Source organism: Anas platyrhynchos, chromosome 3 (assembly GCF_047663525.1).
Source record: "Anas platyrhynchos isolate ZD024472 breed Pekin duck chromosome 3, IASCAAS_PekinDuck_T2T, whole genome shotgun sequence".
In the NCBI taxonomy this organism is placed as follows: Eukaryota; Metazoa; Chordata; class Aves; order Anseriformes; family Anatidae; genus Anas; species Anas platyrhynchos.
Window position 1 is genome coordinate 21,688,823 of NC_092589.1, and position 18,678 is coordinate 21,707,500.

General features: G+C 34.4%; 1 protein-coding gene across 1 annotated transcript in view; it reads right to left on the reverse strand.

Annotated features, from left to right (window-relative positions):
* Positions 1–18,678, reverse strand: part of USH2A (usherin) — a 410,836-nt gene that overhangs the window by 151,908 nt on the left and 240,250 nt on the right. Inside the window, exon 38 of the mRNA XM_072035514.1 lies at positions 4,247–4,426. Within this exon, the coding sequence (XP_071891615.1) occupies positions 4,247–4,426 (180 nt within the window). The remainder of the gene's footprint in view (positions 1–4,246; positions 4,427–18,678) is intronic.

The window sequence follows — 18,678 nt, forward strand, 5'->3', positions numbered from 1 at the left end:
GTTTCCAGATGTGAAAATAAGTTGTACTATGTGGTCTTATTTGTTTGCATAATTAGATCAATGATCCTATGATGTGGTTCAATATCCAGTCTCAGAGGTGCTGTTACCTAAACTAACAGTGTCTGAAATTCTTTGCCTGCAGGACACCATGTTCTGTAGATGGTGAACAAACATCAACAGCTATAAATTCACAGGCTCACTTTTTGCTTCTGAAAACTAGCTTGAGCTTATGGGCAAAGGCATGCAGCATCCTGTGTACAAACAAGGGACCAGCAAAGGACAGGTACTTATGAGTCCAAGGCAAAATCTGACATCTTTCACAGCTAGACATTACTGTGTTGTGCAAATCACAAGCCAAGCATATAAACCAGCATTATACTCCATAAATTATGGCAGAGATTAAAAAGACACTTCACTGCTTAAGCATGTCTCTCTCTCCCTCTCTCTCTCTTCCCCCCCCCCCCCCCCCCCCCCCCCCCCCCCCGAGAATCTCCACTTTTACATATTACTTAAGGAGCAGGAACATATATAAACATTTTAAGGCCATTCCCTTCATAGATAAGGCAGCACCAGGTTTATGGCTGCCAATGTTCAACAAAAAGACAACTCTCTGCAATAAGATATAGAATTACCACTCACAACAAGTTTCGTACTTATTCCTGTTGTCTGGGACTCCATCCATTTTCTGTGCTTTCTTTCTCATTGGTGATGACTTAGCCTCCATCTTCCTGCTTCTCATCGGGTTAGCAGACCGCATCTCTCTGCGTTCTCTGCTCACCCCTACTTCTCAACAAAGCTACCTCTTCTGCATGCTGGATTTCTCTTTTTTTTCCATATTATTATCATTTTTTTCCCTGTGGTCAGGGGCAGGGAAAATGTGGAGTTAATGAGAGTTAATTGTGGAGTTAATGTGGAGTTAAGATCTTACCAGCAGTGACTGCAACTTTCCTTCCTGTTAGCTTACCATAACTTACTAGAAAGTATTTCCAGATTTGTGGGGTCCTACATAAGAAACAACACTTATTAAGAATAAAAATATATAACCAAGTGATCTGTACAGAACATTTTCTCCCATATTTTTGCAGTTTTACATCCCCTGTATCATTTCTATTCATTTACCTAATTAAATAAATTTTAAAGCCATTTGTTCTCCAGATCTTTTACTACCTGGCATCCTCAAATTAATTTGAAGCCTTGGCTAGTACATTATTTTTTACAACTTCTACTAAAGCAGTTTAGGACAAGATAAATAGAACAAATTTATTCTATTTGGAAAAAATATAAAACTCAAAAAAATTTACTTCTACCTTTGCGGTATGAAATTTGTCACTAATCATTTTAAACTATGCCCTTTTATGCTTCTTCCATCTCTTTTAGCTTTCTATGCAGTTCTTTGATGTAACAAAGACAGTTTCAGACAAGATTTCAGTTCATCTGGAAAAAAAAAGCTTTAAGTCTTGAGGCAAAAAGCAGTGTATTTAAAATTTATATACTCCATAATGCCTTTGTTCTGAACTTGAACATCCTGAAAAACTTCTCCGCTTTCTTTTGCCTTCCGACTCTGAAGATCATTTGTTCTCATGGCTTCAGCTTCTTATTATGCAACAGTGACTTTAACTGGTGGTTCCAGCATTTAAGTACATGCACAGTCATGGCTGACCCTTCCTGATCAATTGCCAATCCATACAGGTTTGACTGATAAAAGAGCCAATTAGATTTAAGCAAATTAAGGGACATCACCAATGTCAACCACTTATTAAACTGAATGCTGAATTCCATGCATACAAAACACTAATGCACCAAGTCCCATTAAGAGTTGAAATCCTAACCCCATTAGTAACTCCAGACCACTACAGGCCAAGGGTCAAAAGAAAGTTTCATATTTATGGATTAACATTTGGATTCAGTTTTTATTTTTTTTTAATCTTTCCAAGAACTCTTGAACCTGCACTGCAATTTTAGTCAAGAGCATAGATAAAATATATTCCTTCTTTCTAAGATTTTTTTTTTAAACATTGACTTTAAGCATGGCAAATCAGCTTGATGAGAAATTAAGATATATTCAATCAGGTAAAACCAAAGGTTCAGTGTGCATTATATTATGTGCAATACATTTTAAATAAAATTAAAACATAGGAAAGGCATGTTGGAAGCAAAAATTGTAGAATAATTGAAAAACAGTTATTTGCAGTAACTTCAAAATGGAACACTCCTGTCTTTTCTGTCACTACCTGACAATTAAACAATCTTCTCTCAAGTTCCTTAATGCACTCCCCACAAAGTAAATTTTAGGAACAGAATTTTTATGGTACCCTTAAGAAGAAAATGCTACATTTCTACACTCATTGGAAGGCTGTGATTTTGTATATAATGAGAACTGTTTGTTTCTTTGAACAAACATACTTCTGCCAAAGTGAAACCTTGGCCACTGAAGTAAAAAATAGAATTCCTTCTGTTTTCAGTAAGATCCAGATTTCATTTAATGTGCCAGTGAAGGTCCAACATAAAATTACCATTTTACTCATAATGTACTATGCATTGGAATTGTGTAGCATTCAAAGAGTCTTTATAGTAAACAACGTTAAAAACTAAACATACATTGTCCTAGTTAAATGTATGCGTGCCTGCATGTACGCACATGTACTGTGAGGATATATAGCGTGTGAGAGTCCTTCTCTCATGTGTAGTGCTTCATTTATTATTCATTTCACTACAGATCACAGTCCACTGGACAATACTATGGAAGATTTCTTTAATAACTCTCACTGCTAATTTAATTCTACTTAAACACACATATCCTAGTGAATGCCACATGCTTTTCAGCATGATTTTATGTGTAAATCAGGATAATACGTTTTCAGATCATTAACTAAAGGGAAGCATGAACTAAAACCTATTTAATCAATGAGGTATTGCTTTTAAACTACCACAAGGTCATAAAAAAGATAATTTCAAAGCTATAAGTTTTCTAATTGTAATCAACAACAATCTAATGATGAAAGAAAGTGTATCTTAATGGTTGTCATAAACTTGTGCACATCCTTGTCTATCTTTAAAGATCCTTTACTTTTTCATTTGGTAAAAATTTCACTACCAGATTTTGTTATTTCTTCATGCAAAATTGAATAGTGACACTGGGATTAGATATATCTGTGTCTTAAGTGAACAGTATAACTCATACATGGTTTTATTATTATATGACAATGTGTATATGTTAATAATACCTATAATTTAACAAACAGACTGGAAAAATACAAAGTGTGATGGGACTTAACCTTTTCATGTTGCTTGACAATGTCATACAAATTCTACTTTTTATTTATACAGTTTTCAGAAGTCTTTCACTTGCTTTGTCCCCAAACCAATCCATTTCATGCAAGCAAACTGTACCAACTGTGATCATGTTTTTTGTTGTTGTTGTTGTTATTTGTTTGTTTTTGTTGTTGTCATTTTTTAATTGTATTATTTAGTGGTTGTTGTTTGATTGATTGAGTTTGTTTATTTGTACTTTCACGTTATATGTATGTCAGTCTACACTATTTGTGCTCATCAGATATATCTACATGTCTCTCAAGACCAAGTTTAGCTGGGCTCTCATTTTATGATTTAAAATCATCTTCATTGCTTCCAGTGGCATTTCTTCAGCAAAATCTAGTTCACTTGGATGTCCATGAAAAGAGAACACAAAAGAAACTCATATAAATCAGCTGTTAATTTGAGCTTTCATTGTTAAAAAACAAAAACAAACAACAAAAAAGAGTATTTAGAGAGTATTTGCTTAATTCTATTACTTTATTTTATTGTTTGTTTTGTTTTTTAAGATAATATCCAAAGTGGTTTAGAGTATCATTCGTCGTAAACCAGCACGCTGCAATTGACTTTCTTGAGGTTATACCAGACGGCAAAATGAAGACGACTCTAAATTCTTAGATCAGATAAGCCTCCCAAAATAGAATCTAACACCATTCACAGAAAAAAAAAAAAAAAAAAGAACAAAATAGGCATATGATGCACTTCTTACTTAATCAATGTTATCTATGCAGCTACCTGTTTTCATTTTCTATTTTTTAAATTGAGCGATGTAATAAATTAGAAGCTGAAAAGAACAATTTTGTCAGTAAGAACTACTAATGCAAACATATTCTTCTAGCTTCCAGTCCTCAGTTGCAATAATAAATAACGTTTTGTTTAACAGAGTATTTGTGTAATTGTTACATGCACAGAAACAGCACTTTTTCATACTTACCTCCTGGAGGCATGACTATTGTTATAGCATCACTTATCAAGCTGCCCTGGCTGTTGGAAGCATTCACTTGTACTGTGTAGTTAGAAAATGGAATCAGTCCTTTAATGGGTACCCATACATTGGATTCGTTGCTGCTGTGTAAGATCCAAGTGCCATTTACAACAGAATAATTACTGTCAGCTGTTAAGAAAAATGAAAAAAAAGAAAAAGTGAGGGGGAAGAAGAATAAATGTTGGGCTTTGTGTCTTCTACAGTTTGTTGTTCTTTAAGCAAGACTTCTGCTCAAATGAAAATTTGCCATTAATACCAGTAATGCCAAAAAATGACTAATTTAAATAATAAGTATTGTTCATCGCTTTCTCCTGTTTTTTGCTAACACTTTCCTGTACTCATAAAAGTTGAAAAATAAACAGAGCAACCATACAGTTGCAAAGCTGATTGATATACACACACACACATACATACATACATATATACATATGCACACACACTATGTGCTGCAGACAGCAGCCAGTTTTCAGAAGTTACTCATGTTCGTGGGCAGTTATGTGAGAACTGCAGATGCAAACTGGTCAGGAACAGTCGAAATGTTAAGGCCAATTCTTATGGCTACGTAAGACTTGTACAGCTTCTTGAATTCACTAGGAAAGGACTTCAGGAGTTTATCAACTAGTATAAGCTAACGCCAGTGTTTACCTAAGAATTACTCCTCTGCAATAAGAAACAGTCTTTCCAGCATGGCCTGCCATCCGCTCAAAGATAGAACAGGGATTTAGGTATGCAGTTTATCTGTTGAAATCATCAGAGGACACCACTACGTGTGCTTTACAACCTTTTCAAGACCCCAAATTTAAGATATGCAAATATTCCACCCTACAAAAATAACAAAATAAAACTTCCCAAAATACCTGATGAGCAAGACTGGAAAATGAAAAATAGCATGACACATAAACACTTTTTTTTTTTTTTGACTCAATAAAGATTTCACTCATATCTGAGAGAAAAGCTGGGCTCATTTAAAGATTATCCAATATTTTGAACATCTAAAGTGCTATATAAATGATTAATATTATTACTACTATCCATCATTCCATGAAGAGCTCTTGTATTGAAGTCAATGGAAATTCTGCATTACAAACAACAGCACAAGAACAGAAGTCATTGGAACCACAGGTATCACAATGAAATTAAACAGATTATAGCTATTTAAAATATCTTAAATTAAGGCATTATCACAGACAGAAGAATGAATATTCAAGTCTGAGTCCTCTACAAAATCTGAATAAGATATTATTGTTTAAAAAATGGAAATTCTCCTTTAATTATTTTAAGTGAACTGCATTAGGTTTACTCATTTTTATGCAAGTTTCAAGTGCACTGTTAAAACATAAATTAAACCTGAAGCAGTTTTTCAGATATTCCATATTACTATGACATTCACTTAAATGTGCAAATGCAGTACCTTTTAGTCATGCTCACATTACATTTTACCATGAATGAGTGATCTGGACTTTCCACTAATACTTAAAAACAGTCTGTAATTCACTTATGGTACAAGTCCAAGCCACTCCATTATTATCCACATACTGGATGTTCACAGAGCTGCACAGTGTTTCAGTTACTCTGTTGCTGACATATAGCAAACTGACTTTAATTTTTGGAAGGAGGGAGATGAGATGAGCCTTTTTAAGATGAGCCTTTTATTAGCCTTGTGATCTAGATCCTTATTGCTCACATTCTACCTGAATTAGGCAAACAGACAAAGCAGTGAAAATCTAGAATAATTTCATGAAACTTCATGGATTCATTTTGGAGTTCACCAAACTTCGCCTTAGAGACACTATTTTATAAACAGCAATGGAGGCAAAGTTTCCTATCATGCAAAAAAGATCGATCAAGTTTTACACATTCCATGTACAGAGATATCTGTTTTGCAGAAATTAAGTTATTTAGTTTGACATTACTCTTATGTGCACTGACTATTCAGCCAGCACTAGAAAAATGCATCTGCAAAAGTTGATGTCATTTCTTAAACTGTCTATCAAACCCACCTTAGGCATCTTTGTGAAACTGTCCCTGTGTGTAATTTGGGAGTAAATACAATCCAGCAAAGCACCTTTCTCCCATCATCTACCACATTTTTCCTGTGCATCACCAGGCAATCTGTGACTTACTTTTTGTGACGCCCACCAAACAACATGACTGTTAAATGCATCTATTGCTTTATTAATAATAAATTCATTAGAATTGTCTGAAATACATATTCTTAAAGTCCTACTTATGCAAAACTCTTAAGGACTCTTCTGGCTGTGAAAAAAAAAAAAAGATTCATTTTTTTTTTAATGTTTCACCTACAGTACATGGAAAAAATTAAAAATCCAGTTGTTGATAGATCAAGGCACATACACGAGGCTCCCTATTCATAGGATAGGCTCACTAACAGCAATTTATGTGCCATCTCATGAGAAAATTTTACTTTTTTCAATCTGCAGTGCAGTTTTAACATGTTAATATTTTTATTCTCACCCACCTGAGCCCAAAATGAAAACATGTACTTCCTCTGTTGATATTTCTATTCCACCATTAGTCTTTCTTCCAATGGTTAACCATACATCTTTTAAAAAATATAGTTTAGAGTAATGGAAAAAGAATTAAAAGGATAACACTCTATTCCAAGTTGCCTTGATAACAACATTAATATACAGTAATTATACAATTAGTTGTAACATTAAATTCTAGTTATAGCAGAGTGATTACTCGGCAATTATAAGAAGTACATAATTACTCAATAATTAGGAGAAGTATGTAATTACATAACCATTTTATTCAGCTCAAAAATGAACTTGCAAATTTACAATGAGTTAGACAACATAGCGATTCAAAATTTTTCATTACTTCTAATAAAAACCCAAGAAGTGCTTACAAGTTTTCCAAACTGAATTTTACACAGACAAAAGGTGTTTTAAACCCATTGCCGGCCAAACAAGTTACTGCTACTGGCAAGTGAAATATTAAAACATTTTTAAAATGCAGGTCTTGCTGGGGATGACTTGCAGTATGCAGCTTTGCCACTTCTCACTGCTTAAACTTTGCTTTCAGTGGGCTGGAAAATGCAGACACATAGGCTCAGTCTGATGAAAGGCGATACAGCGATAACCCAGTCATATCACTCCATGACACCCTTGCCTAGACTGCTCCAGTGAGGACCCTATTTATGAGTATAAGTAGATGAGGCCTCTCTTTTTCCGTTTTTCATATGCGTACTTTTCTCCACCCTGCTCGCCGATCCTGCTTTAGGCTATCAGCAAGGCTGCTGCAGTCCTAGACAGCAACTGCCTCAGACACTGGTAAAGTCCTAAGAGACATTGTTTTACTTCAGACAAATGGTTTCTATCAGAACACCTACTTGTTCCTGCACGTTTCTGCCTCGTAGCTCCTGCCTAGAGCTGTCACAAGCATTCCAACAAGACAGACCCCCTCGAGACACAGCTAACAAGAACAACCTAAGGAGGAAAAAAAAAAAAAATCCTAGAAGAACTGGCTCATCATGTCCTTCAAAACTTATGGAGACAAGCACTTCTACAAAATATGAACTCAGATCAAGAAGGATTCAGAGAAACCATTCCCCATAACCTCAAAAAAAAAAAAAAAAATCACTAAACCCTTTACAAACATGAAAGACTTCCCCATACTTCTTAATCTCATAGTTTTGCATCATGATAGTTTTATTCTTTTACTAGCCTTCCTGCTAGTAAGACTCTCTATATTTTTGCCAATATTTCTGAGGGATTTTTTTTTGCATAAATCCGAAACTGGAGTAAAAGTTGTGCTGTTTCCAATTTATTACTAGTTTGTAAGACCAGAACAAAGTATCTCAATGTTTCAGGAAAAAATTAAACAAATGAAGAAATTAGGGCTAGGGAGTATCCATAAATATACTGAAATACTATGTGAACTTGAAATAAAACTGAGCAATAGAATATCGATATAGACTATCACAGAGTATCCCGGGTTGGAAGGGACCCACAGGGATCACTGAGTCCAACTCCTGGCTCTAAACCAAAAATCTCCACCCCAAAATCAGACCACATGTCCGAGAGCATCATCCAAAAGCTTCTTGAACTCCAGCTGCCCCGCTGCCCTAACCTGTTCCCTGGTCATCTTTGCATTAAAAAGATACACAAATACATAAACCATTAAAAAATATTGCTTAAGAGTGCTAAGTTTCACACAGCACAGTAGCTGGTGAGTATTTGCATTTGAGGGTTTGTTTTTGAGTGGACAGTTCAAAGGGGGCTCCCAAGCAAATCTGCGTTCCTGTCACTGAGTGCTACTGTAAATAGGTGAATAAAGCTCCTGGGGGTTGCTGGTGCGTAAATTACTGCTGTCCTGGGTCCATCATCCTATGGGGTTCACTAGATTGAAATAACATAAATGGGTATCCTTTTCCATTCTTGTTATAATCATTGTCACAAGAATTTTAATGCCTCATATATTCCGTAATTTTTTTCTGTGTGCTGTACTGCTCTGACCTTTTCAATATTCTGTAATTTGACTGGCTGGCCATTTCAAGTTCTCTCCTTTTTACAGCCTTATTAACTTGTGGGGAAGAGGTGAAATGGACAGCCAATCAGAATACATAATATTGCAAAGGTCATGGTAGTACAGTATAGTATCAGCAGACACAGAATACTGTATATTAGTCATTAGCGTTCTGATATCTTATTCATGTGACAAAGGTTGTAAGGAGCGCAGAAAATGGTACAACATGAAACCATTCTCATGACAAAGGCTGCAATGGAAAAAAAAGAAATAATATAAACCAAATGTATTCATTTCACATTTAAAAACTTTTTTTTTTCTTTTTCTTTTTTCTTTTTCTTCTTTTTTCTTTTCCTTCTTTTTCCTGTTTCTTCTTTTTTATTTTTTTTTTTTTTTTTCCCAGAACTTGTCATGTTTAAGGGTAGTCTTCCTATCTGGACGAAAGTTGATGGATTTAAGGCAAAAGGTCATAAACTGAGTTGTTGCTTTTTATGTATTAAACACAAAAACTCATGTTTCATATGCAAGACCAATCTTTTCAAATTACAGAATATTCTGATTATCATAATTTAATTTAATACTCACCAATAGTGGTGAGTATTAAAACAGTAAGTATAAACATAACCAGTCTAACATGCCCACATCGCAAACACACTGACAGAACTAGACTCTGCTGCTGACTTCAGAAAGCAAGGAGGCTATGCCTGAAAAAAAAAAAAAAATCATTGGATGCTTATGTTTTTTCCTTCTCTAATCAAGAGCTGGCCATCATCATACTGAAGATATTGGGTCAAAAATCAGCTTCATTATGCTTCTCTGTTCATTTTGGACTTTAATAACTGAGTCTTCTTTGTATAACAGAAAATTTCTACCTCTTCCTAGTTGTGGTGCAGTGCCCTTAGAAACTGTCTGACCAGATTCATCTCACCAGATTCATCTGAACTAAAGTGATATTACAGGACTGTTAATTTGTGATGTGCAAAAAGATTTCAACCTGAAAGATAATTAAGCTGGAAACACTTTAATCTGATTATCACAAATGTCTGACAAGTTATTTTCTTCTTTCTATATTGCTATTTCAAAATAACGAGTCACCGAAGTACACTACATACTGTGTGCTACTACATGGCAAAAGATTTTGGGGAGGATGAGTGGCAAGTTTAAGGCTTTAGATCACATTCTGAAATACTATTACCAATACCTATTTCTCCACTGTTTCCATTATGTTCTTACAGGTCCTGATAACATATTTTTTTACATTACAGGGCATGTTGCTCCATGGTATTTAAATAGATAGAAGCAGAGCTATAGTTCTTCTCACTGTAGAAGACTAGTCCAAAAATTAAAGTAGCAAAAAATCCAGGCCAAGGAATAGATCATATACGGATCTAAAGAACTATATAAAGATTTCCTCTTCTGTAATCTCATTCTTTTGTCCATTAGTTTTGCCTGTTCTTCAGCCTCGTTAACTTCCACACTAGCTATTCCTTTCCTCTCAGCTGTTTCTTTTTTCCTGCTTCCTTCTCCACTGTTTCTAGTGCACTATTCAGAATCAAAAATGTAACTTACCACTAGTTTCATTTTCTCATTAATAACAGATCAAAATATTTTCCCACCTTTTTGGTGACTTTCTCCTCCTAAGAACTGTAATATTTGACTGCTTTTCAATTGTCATTGTTATACTGCTCATATGAAGTGCTTTGTGCTACTATACTTTGACTCTGTACCCCTCTTTTCAACAAAATATTGTGTTGTTGTTATTGTTGTCATTTTTATTTTCAGATGAGTGCATCTCTTTTTTTTTTTTTTTTTTTTTGCCTTGATCTGCTATTTGTTCCTCTGCTCCTGAGTTGACAGATGTATTATTCCTAAGGACAGATCCTGGTCTCACTCCATCAAGCTCTGAGGCCAAAATTTAAAGCCTCTCTTATCATAGGAAACCTTCATTCTCACTCTCAGGAGCCAGGTAGATGAAGCAAGATGGATAATTTAAAAGCACTGTGGTAAACTAACTAAACTATGAATCCAAATTATTTATTCTCCTGTAAATAGCGAACAGTTCATATTTATTAGCAATGAAAAACTTATTTTTTTTCCTTTGCCCCAATAAAGTTGCTTTCAGTTTCAAGACTGAAAAATAAAAAACTATTTAAAGAACAAAATGAGAGTCCTTATCATCACATGCAGCAGAAATGTGACAATTCAAAGACATACAGCTTCTGACTGTATTACTGAAGTTGCTTCTTTGCAGCTCAGTTTCCTTCACCATAAAACAGACAAAGGCACTTTCTGTGACTTTTCACAGGATATTTTGGTTCAGCTATCTTAGATTGTCTTGAGGTTTACAATATGCATATGCTGAATATTTTGTTCATTACTCTGGGCTGGCTCCCACTACAGGCTGAGGGCATGCTAGATGGAAAGCAACTTCGCTGCTTTGAAAATAAGACCTGGGGGTTCTACTAGTCAGAAAGATGAACACAGACCAGCAGTGAATCTGTAATAAAGAAGGCCAATTGCTTTCTGGGTTACATTAGGAAGAACAGTGCCAGTAGATCAAGTGATGGGATCTCTCCTCTCTAGTAAGCCCTCATAAGAGACCTCTAGAGTGCCAGGTCCAGTTCTGGGCTCCCTGGTATGGAAAAGATGTGGACTTACAGGAGTAGAATCTATGCAAAGATAATTAAGGGCTTGAAACAGAAAGAGAGTTTGAGAGTCACAGAATCATTTAGGTTGGAGAAGACCTTCAAGATCATTAAGTCCAACCATCAATCTGACCAAGAAATTAAATGGTGTTTTCTGTCTACTGTTGGTGCCTATACTCAGAGAAAGGTATATTTATATCTTCATCTAGATGCCTCTCTCTTGCTTACAATGGTAAGGAGGAAAATACAATACAATGATACTGTAAGCAAGAGAGATGCATTGTAAACAAGCATTAAATCATATACAAATATGAACCAGAAGGAAACCCTAGATGATCTCATGAGGAAAACGATGGGCTATGGTGGACGAAGTCAAGCAATAACAAACTTCCAAGAGAACTATTTCTTAACTGCACAAACAGTGGAGAAAGGATAAAACTCCCTCAGCCCAGAAGCCATGTATTGTGATGGAACACAAAAGAAATCTCAACTGGTTAAAGGCTTGAGCTCAACAAAGACTTCCACACCTTGCATGAGATTACTCAAAATGACAGTTGTCTGAGGTCTCACAACTCTTTGGACAGACTGTGCTTCTTTGCTTTCTTTGCTTGGTAGAGTAACCCAAGCCTAGGCATCTACAGCTATACTGCTAACTTACTCAAGTTGCAACTTTCAGAAAGGTATGAAACTATAAATATGCTCGCATGAAGTAGGGAAAATTTGCAACACCTTTGATAAGATTTAGAGTACAACATTGTGTATCACCCATTTTTGTCCTCAGAAGCACAATGAGCTCCTGACTGGGAAGGGTGTTTTGTTTAATGTCCCAGTACAGTTTAGCACCACAACAGGCATAAGATCATGTTGTATATAATGACAGGAGGACATCAAATAACAAAATAATAAAAATGTTCACAGTTCTTGTGATGTTAAACTGATGATACGGCATGCAATTTGGATTTAATCCATTTTATTTGAGGGCTTTTATAGGCAAATGATGAGGCTTTATTCAATTTATTTCATGAGAGATTTTACACATTGGAAGAAATTTGGAAACAGATAGTTTTAAAATCTTCAGGTTTGTTTTTCTGTGGATAGAGCATTCTTTCTCTAACTGCATCTCTACATAAATGGAGATTATCACAGTATCTAGTTTCTGAATCTATGCCCATAATTCATGGATGTCAATAAGAATTTTCCATTCTCCAGGGACACTATCAGAAGAAGACTAGCTAAACACACAGAGCAGAACTGGGAGTCTCAAATCCATAATCAAATATCTAGATTGATTGTGTCACTTGCACTCATATTGATTTCAATTGGAGCAGCTGACCCAAGGGAATAATAAAAATGTGGAATAAAACTGATTTATGAGAACAAAATAAATCCTTTTGTGAGTAGTAATGAATTGGTACTATTTAACCCTTTCAATCACAAAGAGAAAACACTTCATTTTTTCAGAATGCTGAGTTAGCCGAAAGTAGTCATATAAAAAATGCCAATACTGTCAAATGCCATTACACTTCATTGTAATACTTTTGAAGAAATGAAGATCTAAACCTGATCTGGGATTTTTATTTGACATAAGACTTTTTTTTTTTTTTATCTTTTCCAGTCATCTTACACGAGGCATCATAAACGATGCACTTGGAGATTAAAAAAACACAGAATCACTCAGATGACTGTTGTACCTGTAGAATAGCACTCTCTGCTCTGTTTTGGGCAAAAGCATATAGATTAGCATAAACATCTATAGTAACTGCACATGATCACCCCCATAAAAGGAAGACCTACCAAAGTATCTTGACCTGTTTGACTTAAAACAAGAAAGTTGCATAGTTAAAATCTAATTTGATCCCTTTTGTAACATTCAAATAAAAACTTCATCAGATCTTGACAAAACAAAAGTTTATCATGCTTTCTGTACTTTAGGAAATAGATGGGTCTATTGCTCTCTCTAATATACAAGCATTTGTTTGAAATCAAGACACACAACTATCCAAACACAATTTCTTCATCTGTGGAAGATATAGTCAGACTATATGGTTTCGGTGTTCTTTTTGGATCACTTATTTACATTACTGACACTAATAATTTTTTGTCTGATGTCATAAATTACTTTTTGCATTTAAGATTTACCATAGATACCTAAGCACTATTAAAGTGGCTTTTCTCAGTCTTCACGAGAGTTAAAAACTCTAAAAGACATTCATTAACTAAAAGACCGTTTTCATAGAAGAACCGATCAGCAAATTCTCTTTTGCTCAATAGTGTTTACCAGTGCCATCTCTGGAAGACTGCTATTATTCCCTAGGCTATTGCAAAAAGGCGGAAGAGTCTCAAAGACTATCCTACTATCCTGCTGTTGGCAGTCAATAGGAATTTCAGCCTATACAAAGTGACAATACATACCTCATAGACATGAGGCTCAGCATTATAAACCCCTTTTGCAACACAAAAGCCAACAAATTTCACAATACAGAAAAAGACCAGTATATACATGAAGAAAAAAATAATTAATAGAGAGATGTAGAAGATCAATTGAAAAGCACTGTTTGCAGTCTGATGCCAGATTCTTTACTCAAGAACCAGTCCAATGTAGAAATCACAGAAACTGCTTTTTTTTGCTTTTCTTCAATGCAGTTGTACCAAGAAACAATAAAGAGGAGGATATTTGGTGCTGAAGGAAATTATGCTAGTAGATGGTGTATTGTGAAGCTGTTCAAAATCTACTGAAGCTTGACTAAACATTAATAATTATCCTGAAGTGTGTGCAAAACCACAAGTTTTCTATCCATGTAAATCCAACTTTAAATTTCACATTTCTTGATGCCAAAGTACTCCTAAGTCCTTTTATCTAAGTTAGTAGATTAAACATGACTACTTGAAAATGGATTATGCATCCTATTTTCTCTCCCCTTAAATGTCTTTAGGACAAGGCCATAATTTCCATTTCAAGTAAAAATAATACCTAGCATTTATATAGTACTTTATAGCTTGAAAACATGCAAACATTAGCTAATTAATCCTGGCAATGCGCAAGGGAGGTAGATTATTATTATCCTTATGTCACAAACAGTGAGACAGCTACACAGAGGTTAAATGACTTGCCCAAGGTCAGCAGGGTAGATAGAAGTATGTGGAGGATTTATAACCTCTGAGTACTGCCCTCAGTTCACTAGACCAACCACAATGCAATTTCACCAGGATCTAGACACATCAAAGGTATTCCACAGTCATATTTAGCTAATTTATATGAAAAAAATAAAAATAAGTTAGACTTACTAAACAATCATGAATCATGGTATGACGTACTTTGTGCTTCACAGGATATGTGTCTACTGAATTTCTACAGAAGCTAAGCCTTTTACATGGGCTGAGCTTCTGTGAACCAGCTTTTCCTTGGTGGAGTGACTTTTCCTGTCTTTAGTAAATAATGATCCTGGCACAGGAACATGGGATATAATACATATCTTTGGTAAGCGACTTAATGCAGGAGAAAAACAGCCCTGATACTTATCCACCATGGAAAAAATATTCATGTTTCTTTCATAGATGTTTCTCAAATGTTTCAGTTACATAAGAGGAAAGGATTAACTTCTCATTAAAAGGAAAAAAAAAAAAAACACAACTGTTTAAAGGTTGCTTGAAAATGGAGATTCATATGATTTGATTAAACATTTGGATTTTTTTGATTAAATATAAATATAATTTTGATTAAATATAAGGAATGACTATACTACTATTTTTGTAAAAGTTGTTTTCTTGCAAAGATTAAAGTGCAGCCTAACTTATCTATTGTCAGGTATTGCATATTCAGCTGCAGTAACTGTAAATGCAAACCTATTCTCAGATATTTGTATTTTGATGCAATAACACAAACTACCATGATTCTTACATTTAAAAGAAAGTCACTATTAAAACTGGCCTAACGAGTCTCTTAGAAATGCTTAGGCATTTCTGAATTTTAATTCTCAAAATAAAATATTTCTTCAGTTGTCAGATATACTTGTGCTTACCTTCTTCTTCTTTGAAGATAACATCCCACAATATTTTCATACTCTTTTCTCAAGCCTTCAACACAAGACATGCTAGGATCTGAAAGTGTTTTCAGCATTCCTCTCCCCACTTCTGTTGACATCACCAGGTGGCATATCTTCCCCAGCAGACATTGCTTTTAAGCACAAGATTGATTCTTAACATTCCATATTTATATTATGATTGGAGAATGTATTGAAAGTACTTTAGCCAATTGAAATTGTAAGAAAATAGAAGCCAAGTAAATAAATGTTGTGTTTCCTTCTTTTAGTTTATATAGTTTTTTCTAAATACCAAACTAATATGACTAACCAAAATCCTACTATACGGATTCAAAAGTCAACTTGTTTATAAATATAGATGGTGGTGGTGTTTAATTTATTAATTATTATTTTTGCAAAAAAGTGCTGTATTCTATCATTAGTTTTCTCATTTGCCAAAAGAATAAAGTACTCTACAAGGAAGCTTTCCTGCACATCATCTCCAAATAAGCAGAGCTGCCAGATGAATAATTCTTTTTACAAAAATACAGGATGAACTACATTGCTGAAAAGTAAGAACCTTGGATGCTATGTCAACAACAGAAGTTGCAAAAACTAAAAAATAAAAAAATAGCATACCCTGATTTCTATACTCTAGACAACAGAGATTGCTGAGTGTAACCCTGCAACTTTGTGTAGTGAAACTCACTAAGAACATACAGGTACTTAAAGATTCTCTTGATGTCAGACTTGCATTCAAAGGCATCACAAGGTCCAGATGACTACAGATTTGCACTCATTTTGTGTTATTGTAGTCATATGACACAGGAAGGAAGATGAGAAATTCCCTCTAACTCTCTTTTCTGGAAAAGGGGTAATGCCTGATTCATCTTGTACAAGAACTTCGTTTCAGTTATCCAGATGCAATTAAAATTGATCCTGTACTTAATCTAAACTACACCAAAGGTTACATAGGGCTAGAATAAGGAAACTTCTTGAGGGAAATAAGCCTGATCCTGTCCTGTCACCTTCGTCCCACAACTTCTCTAAGAATTGGAAGTATATCGGATAATAATAATAATATAATATAATAATATAATAATAATTAATAATAAAGCATCTGTTAAAGAAAGAAAAGCTGTTTATGATCTGATAACATTATTTCATGCCTTGGACTCATGAATTACAAAACAAATTCTTCCTAAAGGCCTCTTCCACAGAGACTCCAGGACTAAAATGACTTGAGGCAAGGCAACTTGTCTTTGCAGGAAAATATATCACCAGAGTGCTAAAGAGTTAGGATACATCCCTTAATTTGTTAAACTGTGTTTCATATTCAGTTTCTGGGAATGAATGCTTGTCTGGAATATCAGAATAGTGAAGCAGACTCAACAAAGCTCCTTCCTGTCTTTGAAGGAGTACTTTCAGAGGGAAATACTGTCAGAAAAATATACAGTTGAATTTAAAAAATGAAGGCTAATTGATATAGATTTTTTTTTTTTTCATATACATTGTTAAAAGCATAGTTACCCTATGGAAAAATCCATTATCAGCATCCTCCTCTATCCCAGAATATCCAAGCTACCTCTTGCTGATCTATGTTTCATGCTTGTAATTCCAGTGACCTTGTCAATCAGTTTATGATACTATTTCTGTCTCTTCCAATTGGCTATTGATAAGTGTTGACCACGAGTATGGAAACTATTTACCAAGAACTTGCCATGCCAGTAACCAAAAATAAGTATCAGCAGTATCAGAACTAAACAGACAACAAAACAAAACAAACAAACAAAAAACATAACTATTACAAACATTAATATTGGATGCTTAAACGTTTGAAAAATCAAGAAATGACAAATTTAAAGGTGTCTATACAATTAAAACATTCTCTCTTGATTTTATATATTACAAAATACTGTTTACTGATGTATTTTTTTACTGTAAGATGATAAATATTTTCCAAAAAAATGCAATATAACTTATGACAAGGACATATCCAATGAGCTCCCAGGCTGTTCACTTGAATTCCTATGATGCATATGTATTTGCAAAAAGAGCTGGACAGAAAATTATAGGATATCTTAAAAAAAAAATGACACGTTTAGTGGAAAACAGTGTACATGACATAATAAGACAGAGACATACATATATGAAATTTGAAGGATTTTGAATAGGACAAAGAAAGGGACATCTACAGAATATTCAGCATGAGATCAGCTTGTGTCTCTAAAGTGTTCGAATAACAACTTCATGACAGAAAGCATTAAGTTACATGTTATATAAACTTTTTATATAAGTCTTCAACTTGCCATCTCAACATACTATATGCTATAGTAGGTCACTGATAAGATAACAACGTATCAAGTGGAGTTAAACAATATACATTAGGGAGGGTGTTGTAAAAATACAGAAATATAACATGCATTAAAAAAAGCACTGTATCTTTTAGTGGTATCCTTTGCCCTGTCCAGGGGCTATACTTATTAAGTATAATTCCTGTGCTTCAGAACCTATGTATCTCATGAGTTCCTCCCTCAGAGGCCGAACACCTCTAACTTAAAAAATAAATAAAAAAAATAATAAAAAAAATCCATGGAGCTATGTAAAGTTTAAATATAGTCTTTCCAAGTCCGATGTAGTTAGCTTACAGTTGAAACAGATTGTGATCTAATAAATCTAACCCTTTGGTCAAACAGAATAACCCTCACATTATCAAATTATGACCTCTGCAGTATGTCCCTGCCTACTTAAATATTTGTCCAGGTTTCTTTAACTTCAATTATTTCTCTCAAATTCAACACAATTATTTAAATAGAAACAGACATCTACTTAAGTAAAGTATATGAAATAAATAAATACTATATTATGCTTTGTAATGATGCATTGCTAAAACCTGAGATATATTATTTTTTTCATAATACTCTTTATATATGATGGGATTTTTTAAAGCTGTTCTTCACATTGTGTAACTGAAAAATCATGATTTCAAATAAAAAGCTAAAAAAATAAACCACACATGTACATGGCCATCACCACTGCAGGAGAAGCTTGGAAGAAGGACCAGGGCTAGCAGAAGAATAGATGATTTTTTATATATTTTTTAATATGTCCTGATTTTAAGGGCAGCTTTATGATCATAAGATCCCAACTCACTGTCTTTCAAATTCTTATGTGGATATTTACAGACTATTTAAACTTCTGCTCAGCACAAGTTCAGTATCACTAC